Source organism: Lampetra planeri, chromosome 64 (assembly GCF_965212315.1).
Source record: "Lampetra planeri chromosome 64, kcLamPlan1.2.h2, whole genome shotgun sequence".
Classification (NCBI taxonomy): domain Eukaryota; kingdom Metazoa; phylum Chordata; class Hyperoartia; order Petromyzontiformes; family Petromyzontidae; genus Lampetra; species Lampetra planeri.
This window is the reverse complement of record NC_136170.1, coordinates 1858882-1880794: the sequence shown is the minus strand read 5'-3', so window position 1 is coordinate 1880794 and position 21913 is coordinate 1858882. Positions and strand designations below refer to the sequence as shown.

General features: G+C 48.5%; 1 protein-coding gene across 1 annotated transcript in view; it reads left to right on the top strand.

Moving 5' to 3' along the window:
* The window catches only part of SAAL1 (serum amyloid A like 1), a 28398-nt gene extending 7937 nt beyond the window's left edge, over positions 1-20461 (top strand). Inside the window, exons 3-13 of the mRNA XM_078619670.1 lie at positions 7611-7733; positions 8133-8216; positions 9466-9545; positions 11012-11071; positions 11950-12065; positions 13160-13376; positions 14658-14740; positions 15605-15796; positions 17009-17202; positions 18382-18474; positions 19077-20461. Of these exons, the coding sequence (XP_078475796.1) occupies positions 7611-7733; positions 8133-8216; positions 9466-9545; positions 11012-11071; positions 11950-12065; positions 13160-13376; positions 14658-14740; positions 15605-15796; positions 17009-17202; positions 18382-18474; positions 19077-19163 (1329 nt within the window). The 3' untranslated portion in view covers positions 19164-20461. The remainder of the gene's footprint in view (positions 1-7610; positions 7734-8132; positions 8217-9465; positions 9546-11011; positions 11072-11949; positions 12066-13159; positions 13377-14657; positions 14741-15604; positions 15797-17008; positions 17203-18381; positions 18475-19076) is intronic.
* The last annotated feature ends 1452 nt before the right edge of the window (positions 20462-21913 follow it).

Here is a 21913-nt window from a genome sequence, read left to right as displayed (position 1 = left end):
CAAGCTTGGAGCGTATATTTAAGCTGGGTTAGAGGGGGGGGAGGTGGGAAGAAGAGCGCCTAAACAAAATAATTTGCATATCAAGAGGAATTCAGCATATGGAAAATGCGTAGGAGGTGGGCGGGGGGGGGTTCCAAATCAATACTATGCCCGTGCATTATGCAGGATTAGCAGCATCAAAGGGGGGGGGGGGAAGGGGGGGAGCATTAACAAAGGAAAGGAATGTTAATAGTATGTAGCTGTAGTTACTAAACAACCACGTAAAAAACTACAGTATAAACTGCATGACAAACTAAAGTATAAACTACATAGCATCATCAGTAAACTTACTATACTCTACAATAAGCTGAGTTACTAACAGTAAGTAATACATGAAAAATTCTACGTTGTAAAAAATTATATAATATGCTTCCATCTAAACTTTATTCTCTTACATCACACGCGTCTATACCGTACTATATACTTCCATAGGCAAAACCAACATTAAATTACATACTGTATTGCTATAAACCACCCTATACCTTATACATTTTTAATATAACACTATGTATTATTCTACCCACCCTAATGTGTATCAAAATGGTTTATTACGTCCTTCCAGTGATTGCTAAGCCAGAATCCATCTTCTCGGTTAAAATTGTCTCTGTGTTTGTAAATGTGGATCGCCTCATGTACGAATCTCTCATGATAGCCAGATGGCTTGCAGAGAACCTCTGTCTTGGAGAAGTCAATGTCATGTGAGCCCACTGAGTTGTAACAGTGATCTGCCACGGCTGAGGTGTTTGTCCTACAGTGTTTCAGGTCAGCTTTATGTTCACGGATGCGGTCCGAGACATGTCGTTTGGTTTCCCCAATGTAACTGCTACCACAGAGGCAACTTAGTTTGTAGACACCAGGGTACTGTATGTCTGGAACCACATCTTTTACAGACGGTACCAGATCACGGATTTTATGTACTGTGTTGAATCGGACCTGGATCTTGTGTTTAATCAGGATTTTGGAGATCTTTTTTGTGACCCCAGCAATGTAGGGTAAGGTGATGGTCTTGAAAGGCTCCTCAACAGGATCCTTCTTGGTGGTTGGAGTGATGGCTTTGCGGATTGTGTAGTCGGAGTAACCATTAGCCTTAAGAGCTTGGCGTACGTGTTTGAGTTCACTGGAAATGTGTTCATGGTCGGAGATGCATTGGGCTCTATGATATAGAGTCTTGATGAGGGAATTCTTCTGGGATGGATGGTGGTGGGAATCCGGTTTTAGATAAGCATCCGTGTGGGTGGCTTTCCTGTAGACAGAGTGGCTCATTGAACCATCAGGTCTCCTTTTGATTAGGACATCCAAAAAGGGTAGCTTGCCATCATTTTCGACTTCCATGGTGAATCTGATGGCTGGGTGTATGGAATTGATATGGTCGAGAAATTGGTCTAGAGCAGGCCGGCCATGTGGCCAGATGACAAAAGTGTCGTCTACGTACCTCTTCCATAAGGTCGGGCGTAGAGTGGCAGTCTGGATGGCGTCCGTCTCAAATTTCTCCATGAAGATGTTGGCTACAACCGGAGATAAGGGGGAGCCCATTGGGGTGCCCTCAATTTGCTTGTAGAAGGTTCCATTCCAGGTGAAGTATGTATTGGTTAAGCAGTGTCTCACCAGGGGGGGTACCCCAGCATTCAGTCCTTGATGAACCAAGTCTTCAATGATTGCGATGGTGTCAGGCACAGGCACCTTGGTGAACAAGGAAACCACATCAAAACTGACAAGCAGGTCGTCTGGGGACAGGGCAATCCCCTTGATTGTTGATACCAGGTCAGTAGAGTTTAGTACTGCAGAGGTGGTTTTTCCAGTGAAAGGCCGTAGGATTTCGGACAAAAAACGAGCCAGTTTGTAAGTCGGGGAGTTGATAGTAGAGACAATGGGACGAAGAGGTGTATCTTCTTTATGTATCTTTGGCAAGCCGTACAATCTTGGTGGCCTGGCTGCAGAAGGTTTCAACGAGAACTGTTTGGTCTGATCAATTAATGCGGTTGAAGCAGAAATGATGTTGTTGGTTTTGGAGACGAGGCTGTTGGTGGGGTCTCTTTTATGGACAAAATAGAATACAACAACAAAATTCAAGAACTACTCACCGATGGCAGCTATACAAAAATAAAAAGAGACCCCACCAACAGCCTCGTCTCCAAAACCAACAACATCATTTCTGCTTCAACCGCATTAATTGATCAGACCAAACAGTTCTCGTTGAAACCTTCTGCAGCCAGGCCACCAAGATTGTACGGCTTGCCAAAGATACATAAAGAAGATACACCTCTTCGTCCCATTGTCTCTACTATCAACTCCCCGACTTACAAACTGGCTCGTTTTTTGTCCGAAATCCTACGGCCTTTCACTGGAAAAACCACCTCTGCAGTACTAAACTCTACTGACCTGGTATCAACAATCAAGGGGATTGCCCTGTCCCCAGACGACCTGCTTGTCAGTTTTGATGTGGTTTCCTTGTTCACCAAGGTGCCTGTGCCTGACACCATCGCAATCATTGAAGACTTGGTTCATCAAGGACTGAATGCTGGGGTACCCCCCCTGGTGAGACACTGCTTAACCAATACATACTTCACCTGGAATGGAACCTTCTACAAGCAAATTGAGGGCACCCCAATGGGCTCCCCCTTATCTCCGGTTGTAGCCAACATCTTCATGGAGAAATTTGAGACGGACGCCATCCAGACTGCCACTCTACGCCCGACCTTATGGAAGAGGTACGTAGACGACACTTTTGTCATCTGGCCACATGGCCGGCCTGCTCTAGACCAATTTCTCGACCATATCAATTCCATACACCCAGCCATCAGATTCACCATGGAAGTCGAAAATGATGGCAAGCTACCCTTTTTGGATGTCCTAATCAAAAGGAGACCTGATGGTTCAATGAGCCACTCTGTCTACAGGAAAGCCACCCACACGGATGCTTATCTAAAACCGGATTCCCACCACCATCCATCCCAGAAGAATTCCCTCATCAAGACTCTATATCATAGAGCCCAATGCATCTCCGACCATGAACACATTTCCAGTGAACTCAAACACGTACGCCAAGCTCTTAAGGCTAATGGTTACTCCGACTACACAATCCGCAAAGCCATCACTCCAACCACCAAGAAGGATCCTGTTGAGGAGCCTTTCAAGACCATCACCTTACCCTACATTGCTGGGGTCACAAAAAAGATCTCCAAAATCCTGATTAAACACAAGATCCAGGTCCGATTCAACACAGTACATAAAATCCGTGATCTGGTACCGTCTGTAAAAGATGTGGTTCCAGACATACAGTACCCTGGTGTCTACAAACTAAGTTGCCTCTGTGGTAGCAGTTACATTGGGGAAACCAAACGACATGTCTCGGACCGCATCCGTGAACATAAAGCTGACCTGAAACACTGTAGGACAAACACCTCAGCCGTGGCAGATCACTGTTACAACTCAGTGGGCTCACATGACATTGACTTCTCCAAGACAGAGGTTCTCTGCAAGCCATCTGGCTATCATGAGAGATTCGTACATGAGGCGATCCACATTTACAAACACAGAGACAATTTTAACCGAGAAGATGGATTCTGGCTTAGCAATCACTGGAAGGACGTAATAAACCATTTTGATACACATTAGGGTGGGTAGAATAATACATAGTGTTATATTAAAAATGTATAAGGTATAGGGTGGTTTATAGCAATACAGTATGTAATTTAATGTTGGTTTTGCCTATGGAAGTATATAGTACGGTATAGACGCGTGTGATGTAAGAGAATAAAGTTTAGATGGAAGCATATTATATAATTTTTTACAACGTAGAATTTTTCATGTATTACTTACTGTTAGTAACTCAGCTTATTGTAGAGTATAGTAAGTTTACTGATGATGCTATGTAGTTTATACTTTAGTTTGTCATGCAGTTTATACTGTAGTTTTTTACGTGGTTGTTTAGTAACTACAGCTACATACTATTAACATTCCTTTCCTTTGTTAATGCTCCCCCCCTTCCCCCCCCCCCTTTGATGCTGCTAATCCTGCATAATGCACGGGCATAGTATTGATTTGGAACCCCCCCCGCCCACCTCCTACGCATTTTCCATATGCTGAATTCCTCTTGATATGCAAATTATTTTGTTTAGGCGCTCTTCTTCCCACCTCCCCCCCCTCTAACCCAGCTTAAATATACGCTCCAAGCTTGGGGTGTTTCATTCTTCGCCTGAGGATGGCTGCTTGCGTTGTGGCCGAAACGTCGTGAGAATTGTTTTATTATGTTTTATTTTTATTATTTTATTACTTCCCTTCTACGTGACTTTACCGAAAGAACCAAGAAGATGAATCCCTGCAGTCACGAAAGCTTTAAATCGAAATTTAACCGCCTCTACGGGGAGGGTTTCCACATAACTTTGAGATCCTTCAACAAGCTCCGGGACAAGAAGGCTCAGCTAATCGAGTCTCTCACCTTTCTGAAGAGATGCCGCGACTCTAAGGTAATACCGAACGCATTTACACTAACATCTGCTGCTGTAACTTCTTCTAATGCGAAACGAATTCTGTCTAGAACTAGCTTAGCTCTTATCTCAGAGAAAATCAGACTTACGCGCACCGAACTAGATCAGTTAGACAAGACACTCTACAAATCACACTTATCCTTGAGTGCAACAATGTCCACATCGGATTGGGAACATGTGGAAAAAATGACTGCCTCTTCAGCTGCCGCTATGTCGACTAAATGTAAGGACAACTTGATTTCCAAATTCAACCGCCTCTCAAACAAGAAACCGGACCCACACATTGAAAAGCTAGATGTTAACAAAGTCGTAATTAATCGCAGTAACAGTCCTATTTCTGAAGGTTTGAAATCCGTTTTAGCTAAAGGACTAAACTTTGCAGTCACACCTAGACACATACCAGTTAATGATATAATTGCTCGAGTAGATGTAGCTCTCAAGGGCTTGAGTCACATCGCTGCAGACGTAGCAAGATCGGAAATCTCTGTAACCCTCAAAAACGCTAAGATGCCAGCTAGCAACATCAGCAAAGATGAGCGTTTTGAATTAGCTCAATTAAAAAAGAGGGATGACATTGTCATCCTCTCAGCCGACAAAGGCAATGCCACTGTCATCATGGACAAAATAGAATACAACAACAAAATTCAAGAACTACTCACCGATGGCAGCTATACAAAAATAAAAAGAGACCCCACCAACAGCCTCGTCTCCAAAACCAACAACATCATTTCTGCTTCAACCGCATTAATTGATCAGACCAAACAGTTCTCGTTGAAACCTTCTGCAGCCAGGCCACCAAGATTGTACGGCTTGCCAAAGATACATAAAGAAGATACACCTCTTCGTCCCATTGTCTCTACTATCAACTCCCCGACTTACAAACTGGCTCGTTTTTTGTCCGAAATCCTACGGCCTTTCACTGGAAAAACCACCTCTGCAGTACTAAACTCTACTGACCTGGTATCAACAATCAAGGGGATTGCCCTGTCCCCAGACGACCTGCTTGTCAGTTTTGATGTGGTTTCCTTGTTCACCAAGGTGCCTGTGCCTGACACCATCGCAATCATTGAAGACTTGGTTCATCAAGGACTGAATGCTGGGGTACCCCCCCTGGTGAGACACTGCTTAACCAATACATACTTCACCTGGAATGGAACCTTCTACAAGCAAATTGAGGGCACCCCAATGGGCTCCCCCTTATCTCCGGTTGTAGCCAACATCTTCATGGAGAAATTTGAGACGGACGCCATCCAGACTGCCACTCTACGCCCGACCTTATGGAAGAGGTACGTAGACGACACTTTTGTCATCTGGCCACATGGCCGGCCTGCTCTAGACCAATTTCTCGACCATATCAATTCCATACACCCAGCCATCAGATTCACCATGGAAGTCGAAAATGATGGCAAGCTACCCTTTTTGGATGTCCTAATCAAAAGGAGACCTGATGGTTCAATGAGCCACTCTGTCTACAGGAAAGCCACCCACACGGATGCTTATCTAAAACCGGATTCCCACCACCATCCATCCCAGAAGAATTCCCTCATCAAGACTCTATATCATAGAGCCCAATGCATCTCCGACCATGAACACATTTCCAGTGAACTCAAACACGTACGCCAAGCTCTTAAGGCTAATGGTTACTCCGACTACACAATCCGCAAAGCCATCACTCCAACCACCAAGAAGGATCCTGTTGAGGAGCCTTTCAAGACCATCACCTTACCCTACATTGCTGGGGTCACAAAAAAGATCTCCAAAATCCTGATTAAACACAAGATCCAGGTCCGATTCAACACAGTACATAAAATCCGTGATCTGGTACCGTCTGTAAAAGATGTGGTTCCAGACATACAGTACCCTGGTGTCTACAAACTAAGTTGCCTCTGTGGTAGCAGTTACATTGGGGAAACCAAACGACATGTCTCGGACCGCATCCGTGAACATAAAGCTGACCTGAAACACTGTAGGACAAACACCTCAGCCGTGGCAGATCACTGTTACAACTCAGTGGGCTCACATGACATTGACTTCTCCAAGACAGAGGTTCTCTGCAAGCCATCTGGCTATCATGAGAGATTCGTACATGAGGCGATCCACATTTACAAACACAGAGACAATTTTAACCGAGAAGATGGATTCTGGCTTAGCAATCACTGGAAGGACGTAATAAACCATTTTGATACACATTAGGGTGGGTAGAATAATACATAGTGTTATATTAAAAATGTATAAGGTATAGGGTGGTTTATAGCAATACAGTATGTAATTTAATGTTGGTTTTGCCTATGGAAGTATATAGTACGGTATAGACGCGTGTGATGTAAGAGAATAAAGTTTAGATGGAAGCATATTATATAATTTTTTACAACGTAGAATTTTTCATGTATTACTTACTGTTAGTAACTCAGCTTATTGTAGAGTATAGTAAGTTTACTGATGATGCTATGTAGTTTATACTTTAGTTTGTCATGCAGTTTATACTGTAGTTTTTTACGTGGTTGTTTAGTAACTACAGCTACATACTATTAACATTCCTTTCCTTTGTTAATGCTCCCCCCCTTCCCCCCCCCCCTTTGATGCTGCTAATCCTGCATAATGCACGGGCATAGTATTGATTTGGAACCCCCCCCGCCCACCTCCTACGCATTTTCCATATGCTGAATTCCTCTTGATATGCAAATTATTTTGTTTAGGCGCTCTTCTTCCCACCTCCCCCCCCTCTAACCCAGCTTAAATATACGCTCCAAGCTTGGGGTGTTTCATTCTTCGCCTGAGGATGGCTGCTTGCGTTGTGGCCGAAACGTCGTGAGAATTGTTTTATTATGTTTTATTTTTATTATTTTATTACTTCCCTTCTACGTGACTTTACCGAAAGAACCAAGAAGATATTTGTCTTTTGTCAACGTGACACTTTTTTGCTGATTGGCCATGTCGGGTGGTGGAGGGTTACGACACATTTACAGTATAAATAACGCGATCTAAACCCAAAAACTTGATTATGAATAATATTGGTCGCGAAAGCCTGCTACGTGTTAAACTGCATTTGTTTATTGTTAACGTAACTGTTTGTGTGTTCCCCAGGCCGTTACCACGGAGGAACCGCGGTTGGGAAGAGAGGCCAGGGAGACTCCCCCGGAGTCGGACAACGTCGACGACGATCTGGAGGACGATGTCTGCAGGCTCTGGGACATGTCCACCGACAAGGCAGGGATCTTGCCATTTGTGTTGCCGCGATAAACGATAACGCCGACACCTCTAAAGCAAAGCATTGCATACTCTTTGTGAAAATCACAGCTAGAAAAATTTTAGCTGTGATTTTCACACCTGGTGACGATTGCTTGTGTTGCAATCGAAATGTCGTGGTTTAATTTACTTTTATTTTTTTTATTTCTACTTTTTTTTTTACCTACGTGCCTTTACCGAAAGAACCAAAGAGTATGGATCCTTGCGGTCACGAAAACTTCAAATCAAAAGCATTGCATACCAACACTGTGAGCGCTTCAAACAAAACAAATTTTCATTTTACCATCCTCCGTCACGTGCCAATGTTCCATGTTACCCCCCCTCTTCCCGACCGCCCCTCCGCCTCCTTGTTCGCGGCAGGACGTGGCTGACTTCCTGCTGGAGTTCCACTCGCCCGAGCTGCTGCTTGGCGTCATCAGGGCATCGTCTTCTCCCCGAATCACCGTGAGAGCGTGCTTTGCTTTGCCCGCTGCGCGTTGGCCAGAGGTCGCAAACGGGTTTTGCTTCCTTACCCGTACCTGGCCACACCAGGGTCGCAAACGGGTACCCGTACCCTACCCGATACCCGGCTACCCGTACCCGGCCGGGTATCGGGTAGGGTACGGGGACGGGTATCCGATTGCGACCTCTGGGATGAAGCCATGTTGCAGGCGCGGGTGGGTTGATTCTAGGAACTTGAATTGTGAGAAGAGACAAGACGTTGGGAAATGAGTGACAAACGGTTACTCACCAGTGACTCACGGCCTACCCGTACCCGGCCGCACCAAGGTCGCAAACGGGTACCCGTACCCGGCCGGGTACGGGTAGCCGGGTAGCCGGGTAGGGTACGGGTATCGGGTACCCGATTGCGACCTCTGGCGTCGGCGCCCGGCCCGGTGCCGCAGTTTTTGTAAGAGTGCGTGTATGCGGTCATGGCAAACTGTTTAGGCTTTGATTGTTTTTGATTATTGAGGGGGGTTTTTTCCCCATTGGTCAACGGGCTGCTGAGGTAACGATTCAAATGCGAATTTAAAAACTGTTGATCCGTAATTGTGTGTTTTACTTTCATTCTTATCAGGCCCCATAGTGTACAGTGCATTCTCATCTACCCTCTTATCTCTCTGGTCTGGCCTTTTATGTGATTTGAAGAAGAGCCATTGCCAAAAAACATCTCCTATTATATATTTTTCCCGTGTGTCTTTGAGAGTGAAGGGGAATCCCTGTTCTTGATGTGCGTGCGTGTGCATCTGTGAGTTCCACATGTGTAGCGGTTAGCACGCGCTACGCTATGAACTCGGCGACCCGAGTTCGATTCCCGCTCCAGGACAACACCAGTGACGATTATCTTAACCGGTTCTGGGCCTCCCCGAGGTCGACTCGGCCTCAAATGAATCCTTGGTTCAGTGTGTTTAAACATTGCCGCTGGGAAGACAAAGACGACCGGGCATAGCGCTGTCCACTCACCGCCTCGTGTGTCATGCCGGCCTTCGTAGGTGCTTGCTAACAGCACTTGCTCCAACCGTCGGTCAAGGCTATATGGGGGGGATCTTTGTCTTATGTAGGCCAGGCATGATGCTGGTCACCCAGCCTCTCGTGTGCCGTTCTTGCCTTAATAGGTGCTCGCTAACATCGCTTGCCCCAAACAGTTTTTTAAGGCTATACGGGTGATCTTTGTCTTTTTTGCGTGTGTTCCGCATGGTGCTCTCTGCACTAGGAAATGTGCGTGGGGATCTTGGGGAACATGGCTTGCTTCCCGGAGCCTTGCAACGCTCTGTCGCAGAACGGTGACCTAATGTGAGTATCGTACGCCACTACCTAGTCCCGATAGATGACAAATATTCCTTAACTACTAACAGAGCGCTACCTTTAATCCCTGCTTCATGGGGCAGTGCCTTAATGAGGCGGAGACGCTTTAAGGACCTTGTAGGCCTAAACTAAAGTAAACTTTTTATTTGACCAGGTAATTCCCACTGAGCTATTTTTCAGAAGCGACTTGGCCACAAATGACAGCTCACCGAAGTGGCTTATTATCAAGTGGAAGTTTATAACAGCCAAAGACTCTAAACGCGTGACGTTCATTCTAAATGTGAAAGGAAAAACCGGAGGACCCGGCGAAAAATCCACGCCACCACGGGGAGACACGCAAACTCCAAATATACAGCAGCAGGCGTCAGTGTTGGGATCGAACCCACGACCTCCTGCGTACCAGGCGAGGTAGTTAACATCTCGTCACCCCGGCGAACTGCGTAGCCGTACTGGACCGGGACACCCACACAAGTCCGGTACTCAGCGAGAGGCGAGACGAAGTGTGATCCCTTCTCCAGCCACCATTGACCAATGTGGTGAAGTATGGTCAACCCCTCTCTCCGCCATGAACTCTCTTGTTTTACCATGTTCTCTGAATATTGGGGCACTTTATTTCTGTTTAAAGCAACATTTGGTGGGAGTTGAGGGTGGAGGATTGCGTCTTATAATCTGGTTAATTGTGCGCGCGTATGCGTGTATATAATTAGGCCTTCATAGTTGCTTGCTAACGCCACTTGCCCCAACCGTCTGTTAAGGCTATACAGGGGATCTTTGTATAGATTGGGGAGCGGTGGCGCAACGGTTAGCGCACTGCGCTACAATACCCGGTGACCCAAGGTCCATTCCCGCTCACGGCCAACGCCAGTGACGATTTATCTGAACCGATCCTGGTCCTCCCCTAGGTCGACTCATCCTCAAATGAGTACTTGGTGCGGTGTGCAGTAAACATCGCCACTGCGGAGACAAAGGCGGCCCGGCGTAGTGCTGACCACCCACCCCCTCGTGTGCCGTGCCGGTCTTCATAGGTGCTACTCGCTAACAGCACTTGCCCCAACAGTCTCTTAAGGCTATACGGGGTAACTTTGTCTCTGTTTTTTTGACACGAGAGAGACAAGATCTCTTTCATTCTATTGACACCGGCAACCAATTCTAGATTTGAAGCTTTCGTGACTGCAAAGATTCATATTCTTAGGTTTTTTCGGTAAAGTCACGTAGGTTCCACCTGAAGACAGAAGCTTGTGTTGCCTCCGAAACGTCGTGATTTTTTTTTTATTTTTTTTTTAATTTAAATTTTTTACCTACGTGACTTTACCGAAAAACCTAAGAACCGGCAAACAAGTTTGGGATGCGTCTCACTTTCCGGGGCGTCTTTATAATCCTGGAAATACGGTCGTCCGTGTCGGTTGTGTCGTTGAGAGCCAGCGTGTGGTGCTCAAGTGAGGCCTTGTGCGCAGGCAGGTGCTGTTGCTGCTCCTTGGAGACCCCGACCCTCCCACTCTCCTGGAGACCTCAAGGTGAGCCAGCAACAACAACCGCCGTCATTCCTCGCTGTGTGTGTGTGGGGAGCGATAGTGTAGCGGTTAGCGCTACGCTGCGCTATGAACCTGGAGACCTGGGTTCGATTTCCGTTCACGGTCAACACCAGTGACGATTATCTGAACCGGTCCTGGGCCTCCCCTAGGTCGACTCAGCCTGAAATGAGTACCTGGTGCGGTGTGTAAACATCGCCACTGGGGAGACAAAGGCGGTCGGGCGGGGTGCTGGCCACCCACCCCCTCGTGTGCCGTTCCGGCCTTCATAGGTGCTCGCTAACAGCACTTGCCCCTACAGTCTGTTAAGGCTACACGGGGGGATCTTTGATCTTTGTGTTGAACTTGGTTCCCACCGTACGTAGCCAGCCACGCTAATCGGAGGTGCGCGGGGGGAGGGACAAGAAACTAAACGCACAAAGCAGTTCTAAGTAAATTAATCTCAATCTGGATGATTTAAAAGTGCATAGCTCCAGTGGCTTCCTAATATCGGAAGGGAGAGCGTTCCAGACGACCGCAGAAGCACATCTTCTAAAAGCGCCGCGCGATGCGGTGGCCACCGTCTTTGTTCGACGGCTCAGCCGAAAGCCGCTGCTGCCACGAGGATGACCGGAGTTCGCATGATGATGTTTTATGCTCCTTGATGAGATCAGCGAGGTATCGGTGGTTCATTTGTTACAAGCGCTGTGTGTAATGAGCTGCGACCTTGTAATGGAAGTGACGGTGACGTCACCACGGCACTTGTGCCAGGGTAGGTGCACTCCGAGGCCACGTGAAGTTTACGTCTTGCTTGACTCGCCGTTTGGCATTGACAACGTATTTATTGCTGCTGCTGCTGCTGGTGGTGATGTTTGACCTGTCAGGTTGCTGCTCACTTGCCTGTCGCGGCCAGAGTCGTCGCGGCTGTGGCTGGAGGGAATCAAGAACACCCCCTCTGTGTGCCCGAACGTATGCTTCATCCTCAGCAGCTCGACGAACGGTGAGTGGAGAGATGTTTACTCCCCTCGCCTGGCATGCAGGAGGTCCTGGGTCCGATCCTGACCCTGACGACGCCTGCTGTATATTTGGAGTTTGCATTTTCTATCTCCACGTGGCGAGATGTTAACTACCTCGCCCTGGTATGCAGGAGGTCGTGGGTTCGATCCCGACCTTGACGACGCCTGCTGTATATTTGGAGTTTGCATTTTCTATCTCCACGTGGCAAGATGCTAACCACCTCGCCTGGTATGCAGGAGGTCGTGGGTTCGATCCCGACCCTGACGACACCTGCTTTATGTATTTGGAGTTTGTATGTCTCTCTCTCTCTCTCTCCGTGGTCGCCTGGATTTTTGCTCCGGGTCCTCCGTTTTTTTTTCCCTCCACATTTAGAATCGACGTGCGTTTCTAAACGCCGCGTACAGCTTTTAGAGCCGCAGGTTGTCGACCCCCCTTTGCGTGGCTAACGTGACGATTCCGCTTGATTTGATCACGTGTCGAAAACGATTAAAATCAAGTCCCGACAATAGTGATAATATCTCTCGGTTTAACGTAGAAGTAAGAAAAAGGTTGCACGTAGAAGAAGACCTGATGATGCAGGGAGTGATGAGAAGGACATTGCCACTATTTGGACACATGTATGATGGACAACAACAACAACAGATAAATTAAAGTGTGTTTTTTTTTGCGCGGGAAAAATGGAAGGAATCGGAAAGAGAAGAAGACTTAACAGAATGGTTTGACGAGATAAGAGATCGGTGTCAGAAAGATGTGGCACACTGCCACTATAAGAGGAAAGTGCAAACAACAAATAATTAAATGTGTGGACCTACTATGGGCTATCTGCCCATGGAGCGTGGTGGTGGTGATGATTTTAAAGAGCCGTATACTGTTCCTCAGCCATCGCAAATGTGACTCTTCTGCTTGATTTGATCACGTTTAAACAAAAACTATTCGAATCGAGCCACGACAATAATAATATCTCGCTCTGAAGCGACGACACAATTCCGCGGGCATGCCTATTGACCGCCTGTCGAAGGTTTGCGAGTGTCGATCAGTCGCGCACGACTTTATCTCCCTCCGACGGAATCTTCGCAGACGATCTTCTGCTCAAGCTGGGCGAGGTGGTGGATCGTCTCTTCGACTTGGATGAGGACCTCCTCCTCGCTTGGCTGTCTTCGGAGGGGTCGCCAGCGTCGCTTGACCCCTCCGGCGGGGCCCAGCCAGCGCAGCCCGGCGACGGGGAAACGACGGCGGACGACGAGACTCGTGTCTTCCTCGTGCCGGCGCTGCTGGAGGCCACGTCACAAGTCCGGTAACTCGAGATTGAAAATGTCTTTCGTTAGAACCGCTCTTTGCGATTAGTTTGTTGTCCTTCCCCCCGCCGCCGCACCTCCGATTAGCGCGGTTGGCTACGTACGGTGCGAAAGAAGTTCAACATACAAAGACATAGACACACATAGAGACCTATATACTCACACAGAAACCCATAGACTCACACAGAGACCCATAGACTCACACAGAGACCCATAGACTCACACAGAGACCCATAGACTCACACAGAGACCCATAGACTCACACAAAGACCCATAGACTCACATAGAGACCCATAGACAGACACAGAGACCCATAGACTCACACAGAGACCCATAGACAGACACAGAGACCCATAGACTCACAGAGAGGCCCATAGACTCCGATTAGCGCGGTTGGCTACGTACGGTGCGAAATAAGTTCAGCATACATACGTACAACTCAGAGTTGCAACGATATAAGTTTTGATCGTACGGTACGATAATTAACTTCACGATTTGACGGCGAATCTCGCCCGGGTGGCTTGGCAGTAGAGGGAGCGACTCGCGGTCGGAAGGTCGTGAGTTCGCATCCAGTGGTGGGATTGACCAAGGGCTGTCAAGTGAAACACAGCCACGTCTCGCAGTCCAGAGCTCATTACCCGATGACGTTCGAAGCAGTCGGAGCAAAAACATCATTGTACGTTGATGTCGTGAGAAGTCTCAGTCGCCAGTGAGGAGGAGCTGATCAGAAGTTGATCGATTCGTCGGCACGGTGAAAACAAATATCCGTGTAATCGTGATAATTTCGTCGGGTAATCGTATTAATAACTTTGGCACAAAGATACCGCCCCGCATGCACCAAACCCAACAACAAATTGTGGATCGCAGTAGCGGCGACGGAAAAAGCCCACGTTCTATGTCGGCACTGCTCTCACTCTGCGATGACAACGACGATGATGATGAAGATGATGATGACGACGACGATGTCGACGACGATGACGACGACGATTATGATGACGACGATGACGACGACGATTATGATGACGACGATGATGACGACGATGATGACGACGATGATGACGACGATGACGACGACGATGACGACGATGATTGCCATGTGCCGTGCCACAGGCAGCAGCGGGCGCCTGCGCTGGAGGTGTTTGCGCACATTTGGCAACAGATCAGTCGGCACTGCTGTCACTCTGCGATGACGACGACGATGATGATGAAGATGATGACGACGATGATGACGACGATGACGACGACGATGACGACGATGATTGCCGTGTGCCGTACCGCAGGCAGCAGCGGGGGCCTGCGCTGGAGGTGTTTGCGCACATCTGGCAACAGATCAGCACCGTCGAGGAAGGCGTCCTCGCCATGAGTGAGTTCCGCAGGAGGCGCGCGGTTCATTTTCGGGGGGATGGGGGGGGGGGTCTCTGAGTCACTGCATCGCCGCTCCACGTCAGCCAGTTGGCTTGTCTCATCTGGCCCCCGATCGCTCAGCCTCGTTCGTTTCCCCGTCAAACTTCGAGCGTAACGCGCAAATCGGTTCTACCGCGGCGCGAGTTTCGCGGTCGTGCCGTGTGACTCTCCAAGGTGTTTTCCGGCTGCGCCGTCCGGCGTGATGTACCCTCACCGCGCCCCCAGAGCTGGAGCGTCATAGTGGCGAGATGCAGAAGGTCATGGGTTTCATCCCAACCCTGACGCCTGTTTTTATTTTTCAGTTTGAATGTTCTCTCTCTCTTCCTGTGGCAGCATGGACTTTTCTCCAGGTCCTCAGGTCTTTCGCTCCACATTTAGAATCGACGTGCGTTTGGAATATTTGGCTGCAATAAATTTCCACGTGATGAGCCACTTCGTTGGGCTATCATTGGTGGCCAGGTCGCTTCCGAAAAACAGCTATATATTTATCCTGGGACCTTAACTGGTAAAATAAAATAAAGTCTAGTTTATTTGTGTATGCTATGTATGTTGAACTTCTTTCACACCGCACACAGCCAACCATGCTAATCGTAGGTTCGGGGGAAGGACAACAAACTAAACACACAAAATAATTACTAAAGAAATGCGTTTTCGATCTAGATGATGTAAAAGTGCATAGCTCCAGCGGCTTCCCAATATCGGCAGCAAGAGCATTCCAGACGGCCGCAGAAGCGCGTCTGAAAGCGCCGCGCGATACGGTGACCATCTTTGTTCAACGGCCAGCCAAATAGCCTCACTTCCCACACGCCCCTGCGCCCGGCAGCGTCGCGCGCGGGCGAGGAGGTGCGGCGCCTCCTGCGTGCCGTGCTGTGCCACGACCTCTGCCAGCCCGACGACCCGGCCGTCGTGCTGCTGGAGCAGACCACGGCGCTCGCGTCCGTGGCGGCGACGCTCTCTGCTCTGCTGCCGCCGTCGAGGCCGGCGGTCGAACCGGGGTGCCCGAGCTCCGAGGACGGTGAGAGGGAGCGTTGTCCCCCTTCTCTTTCCCCCCCTCCCCACTCACCCTTGCCACGTCTGTAGAAATTAAAAAAATTAACCCGTAAAAGCAAAGTTTTTCACTATAAATCCTTTATTTGCGTGTTCAATGGGCCACAACCCAGCCCACATTGGTCTTTGAAACGGGCGGCTAGAGTCCTCTCGTCCTCTGGCTTGAGATGGCTGCCACCTATGGGTCAGATGATTGCCTGCCACGATTAAACAATTGGTAATTAAATAAAAAAAATATTTTACCTAAAAAGTGTAAAATTTTGGAAAAAAAATTTCACGAACATTAATTGTCACGCACAACGAGTCTGTGTGCAAAATATCAGCTCGATTGGATCATGGGAAGTGGGTTAAAAAACGACCGAAAGATTTGCACAGTCGTAAGCTCCCAATCAAGCAAGTGAATTTAATATAAAGGATTTAAAAAGTAAAACCAAATCTAGAAGTAAAACCAAGCCTGTAATATTCCCATCGTAGATTCCGGAATCGATGGCCGGGCAATGTGGATTAAAAAAAATTACGATGAACATAAATATAAAACATAAACAAGCTAAAGATCTCTTACACCATTGGAACCTCATTTGCCAGTAAAAAATATGATAATAGTTTTTTTACCCTTCTATCTGGCAACATAACTGACACCTTTTTCACAAGGAGTCATGTTTGCATAGACCACAATACCTGCAGCCATAATGCAAACAAAATAACCTTAACTCTGATAATATATGCACTGTCCTTGAAGTTGATTGGTCCACACCCGAGACAGCTTTCCTTAGAGCCTAGTCTCACATGGTGTTGGACCAGATGATGCCAAAAGGCGCACAACTCAAGTGCATACTCTGATAATGTATGCACTTCAAGGACAGTGCATACATTATCAGAGTTATGTTTTTTGTTTGCATTATGACTGCAGGTATTGTGGTCTATGCAAACATGACTCCTTGTAAAAAAGGTGTCAGTTTTGTTGCCAGATAGAAGGGTGAAAAACCAATTATCAAGCTAAAGATCTATCGCAAACCACGCAATAAAATGGGAGGCAAAAAAAAAAATTCCGATATTAAACCTCATCGCGATTGAATCGCCGGAGAGCGGTGTACCGTCGGGGACGCCCGACCGATCCACCCCGACGACGTGAAGTTGCCGCGTGGACGCTCACCCCCCCCGCCACGCTCCATCATTCCAGACCTGGAACTGCTGAGCAGCACCCTGAGAATCGTGGGCTACCTCCAGGAGTGTACCAAGCAGCCGTGCGACGAGGCGGAGGAGGGATCGGGTCGTACCAAGCCTGGCCACTCGGGGGACGCGGGGGCTGAGCTGCAGCTGCTGGAGGAGATCCTGGCGCAGCTCCTCGCCATCGTGTTGTCGAACGTGACCCAGGTTAGTTGAACGCGTAGGCTTTCGCGACCAATGTCATCCATAATACAGGGGGGTTTTTTTGCGTTAGAGCGCGTAAATATTGCAATGGTGTGTGTATGTTTTTTTCACGCACCGTACGTAGCCAACCGTGCTAATTGGAGGTGCGGGGAAAGGACAACAAACTCTGGGTCTCTGTGTGAATCTGACTCTGTGTGAGTCTATGGGTCTCTGTGTGAGTCTATGGGTCTCTGAGTGAGTCTGTGGGTCTCTGTGTGAGTCTGTGGGTCTCTGTGTGAGTCTATGGGTCTCTGTGTGAGTCTGTGGTCTCTGTGTGAGTCTATGGGTCTCTGTGTGAGTCTATGGGTCTCTGAGTCTATGGGTCTCTCTGTGAGTCTATGGGTCTCTGTGTGAGTCGATGGGTCTTTGTGTGAGCCTATGGGTCTCTGTGTGAGCCTATGGATTTCTGTGCGAGTCTATGGGTCTCTGTGTGAGTTTATGGGTCTCTGTGTGAGCCTATGGGTCTCTGTGTGAGCCTATGGGTCTCTGCGTGTCTATGGCTCTCTGTGCGAGTCTGTGGGTCTCTGTGCGAGTCTGTGGGTCTCGTGCGAGTCTGTGGTTCTCTGTGCGAGTCTTTGGGTCTCTGTGTGAGTCTATGGGTCTCTGTGTCTGTCTATGTGTCTCTGTGTAAGTCTATGGGTCTCTGTGCGAGTCTATGGGTCTCTGTGCGAGTCTGTGGGTCTCTGTGTGAGTCTATGGGTCTCTATGCGAGTCTATGGTTCTCTGTGTGAGTCTATGGGTCTCTGTGTGAGCCTATGGGTCTCTGCGAATCTATGGGTCTCTGTGTGAGTCTATGGGTCTCTGTGTCTGTCTATGAGTCTGTGTGAGTCTGTGGGTCTCTGTGCGAGTCTATGGGTCTCTGTGCGAGTCTGTTGGTCTCTGTGTGAGCCTATGGGTCTCTGTATGAGTCTATGGGTCTCTGCGTGTCTATGGGTCTCTCTGTGAGTCTGTGGGTCTCTGTGTGAGTCTATATGTCTCTGTGTGAGTCTGTGTCTCTGTGCGAGTCTATGGGTCTCTGTGTCTGTCTATGCGTTTCTGTGCGTGTCTATGGGTCTCTGTGCGATTCTGTGTATGTATGTGAAGGACAGCAAACTGCTGCTAACTCCCCTTAAGTTCACACAAAGCGACGGCGTGCGCTTCCAGAGTGAATTGGAGGAAGCGTTCACCCAGAAGGTGCTCATTCCGGATCATCTCCCGGCCGCCGTGCGGATACTCGTGCCCTTCTACCCGTCTGTGGCAAGTGCCTAACGCCGTGGCACGCACACACACACACACACAAACCAAGTAATTACACTTAAATTGACGTCAGTGCATTTGTTGCAGCCATTCTGAATCGGCCTCCCCTTGCGCTGTGTTGGTCATGAAAGTTTTAATAATAATAAGAGGGGTTAACACTATGGGAACCTCATTTGCCAGTAAAAATATGATAATTGTTTTTTTACCCTTCTATCTGGCAACAAAACTGACACCTTTTTACAAGGAGTCATGTTTGCATAGACCACAATACCTGCAGTCATAATACAAACAAAAGACATAACTGTGATAATGTGCACTGTCCTTGAAGTTGATTGATCCACACTCGAGACAGCTTTCCTTAGAGCCTAGTCTAGGCTCTCTATCACCAGATCTGTGCACCTTCAGACGTGCTGTGTTCGCTATTTAGTTTGTTGTCCTTCCCCCGCACCTCTGATAAGCAAGCTTGGCTACGTCCAGTGCGAAAGGAGTTAAAAGTACATACACCCACCCCTCTACCCCCACACAAAGATGATGGCAAAGAAAATCAATCGATGTTCTAGTTCTTCCCTCGACCTCACCTTGTCATCGCTGTGGAATTGCAGGTGCAGCACTTGGCGGACCTTCTTGAAAAGCAACATCCGCCCGTGGCTGAGACTTTGAGGGCCCTGTTACAAGACCCCGCAGAGTAGCCCTGCCTCAAGCCAACAAGGCTTCGGCCCGGCAAGGCTTTGGCCTGGCAAAGCATCGGCCCGGCAAGACCTCGGCGAGGCTTCGGCCTGGCAAAGCATCGGCCCGGCAAGGCTTCGGCGAGGCTTCGGCCTGGCGCTGTGGTGTTATCCGGTGGAGAGATGCTGCAGCCGAGGGTGTGCGGGTTGCGACTTGAGCCTCGGTCGGGGGGGGGGGGGTGTTTCCAAACCCACGTCCATCGGTGCACTTAAATCAAGTGGGCCGCGTGCCCCCTCTATCCCCTCGGCAACACGGCGTGTTCCGCCAGGCCACGCTGCTGAGTTGTCAACGACTCTCTCGACTTAATATGTAGCAGGGCTTTCGCGACCAATGTCATCCATAATATAGTCTTTTTTGGGTTAGATCGCGTAAATATATAAATGTCGTTAACTCACCGCCACCCGACACAGCCGATTAGTGAGGGTTGTGATGTAAACAGAACGTGCCAATTCGTTACGAGTACAGCACCACCGGTGTGTTGGGGTGCAAAGCCACAACATTTACAATCTGTATTTGAAGCTTTCGTGATTGCAAGGATTCATACTCTTAGTTTTTTCGGTAAAGTCACGTAGGTAGAAAATGAAATTAAAATTAATAAAAATAATAAAAATCACGATGTTTCGGATGCAACACAAGTCTCCGTCATCAGGTGGGACCGTCACAGCCAGATTTGCTGTATCACTTGATACTTTTTATTAATTTTAATTTCATTTTTTACCTACGTGACTTTACCGAAAAAACTAAGAGTATTTACAATCTGAGTACTTTAAATGTACAATTTGAGTGTGGTAAATGTTGTGGATTTGCTCTCCAACACACAAACGGTGATGCTGTGCTAGTAACGAATTGGCCACGTTCTGTTTACGTAACAAACCTTACTAATTAAGCTGTGTCGGGTGGTGGCGGGTTTAACAACACGTTTATATATTCTTGGTTCTTTCGGTAAAGTCACGTAGAAGGGAAATAATAATATACTAAAAATATAAAACAATAAAAATTCTCACGACGTTTCGACTGCAACACAAGCAATCGTCATCAGGTGTGAATTCCACGGCAAGAAAATTTTTCTTGTGACTTTACCGAAAGAACCAAGAACATGAATCCCTGCAGTCACGAAAACTTGAAATCAAAGCACGTTTATATATTACGCAATCTCACCCAAGAAACCTCCATTATGGACTCTCTCAACGTTCGTGCCGTTGTTCTCAGAGCCTGCCCTCAATCCCCCCGACTCCTCCCCCCCCAATGCCCCCCCGTTTCCCCCCCCCCCCCGTGTGATGTCACTAACCCCCTGAGTCGTATTACCGTGGCGCTGCCGCCCTCCCTCCCCCTGTTGTGGGTTTGTCTCCCGTCTCTTGTATGAAATATTAAACATTATTTTTTATGATACCAGATAAGGCCCCGCAGAGCCACGCCGCTCTTTTTTAGAAGCGGCCTGACCATCGCTTCTGAAAACTCGGCGAAGTGGATTGTCGTCGCGTGTGGAAAACGTACGGCAGCCGAATACCCCAGACGCCGTGACGTTGATTCCAAACGTGGAGGGGGGAAAAGCCCCGGAGGCCATGGTGGTGGCAATTCCACATTGCTGTGGTGAGGAGGCTGACCGTACCTGCTGCGTGGCAGCTGTCAGTTTATTCAAAGCTCTCGGATCAGGATTTGGTGATGCCTAAGGACCAAAAAGGCTGTGTGGAAGGCAAGGTGACCTTCTCTAAACGATCGTGCTGAGCCGGGCTTGACCTCCTTCCGTGTCTTGCGTGTGCCCCCCTCGTGTTGTCAACGATAACGAAATAAAATCTTTTTTTCCAGAATTGTTGTACGCGGAGCGGGTTTTGAGTGGCGTCGTCCTGCTTGCATGCTGTGCACCTCTTGTCTGGGCGATCCAGAGAAACTCAATTTCTTTATCCCCTCGTCTGTCTAATTTAAGACCGAAACAGGGGGAGGAGGGCGTCCTCACAACTCTGTGGGTCTTGCACGATGATGCTGATCGTCGTGATTACCGGCGAAACTTCACGGTGCGAGAATTGTAAAGTTGTGGGTTTACTATCCAACACAACCGGTGTGCTGTACCAGTAACGAATTGTGGCACGCTTTTGTTTACGTGGCAAACATTACCAATTGGCTGTGTCGGGTGGTGGCGGGTTTATGCTTGCGCAATCTAACCCAAGAACCTCTGTTATGGATCATTTCTTTAGAACGTGATTTTTAGCTTTGGGGCCGTCCATAAATGACGTCACCCACCTAGGGGGGGGAGGGGGGGGGGTCAGACATTTGTGACGAGGGGGGGAGGGGGCTGAACATTCCCCTCATAACGGGAACACATTCCTGCGGAGGGAGCTGGTAGGAACGTTGGGTTGCTCGGTCAATGGCCAGGGTCAACGGCGGCGTGGTGTATTCCGCAAATATGCCCGACTGTGAGGGTGGGCACAAGCCGGCGTGAGTAGGTTAAACGTTGAGTTTTATAAGGGCACCACGGGGTGACCAGCCCCTCCCCACCCAGCCCAGCCCCTCCACCACCCTCCCCACCCAGCGCCTCCCGACGCTCCCAGCCCCACCCTCCCCACCCAACCCCGCCCCACCCTCCCCACCCAGCCCTTCCCCACTCTCTTCACCCAGCCCCTCCCTCCCCACCCAGCCCCTCCCCACCCAGCCCCTCCCTGCACGACGGACGCAATAATCCCCTGTGGGCTGGTGTAACCAGGAGTTTCCTGCCAGT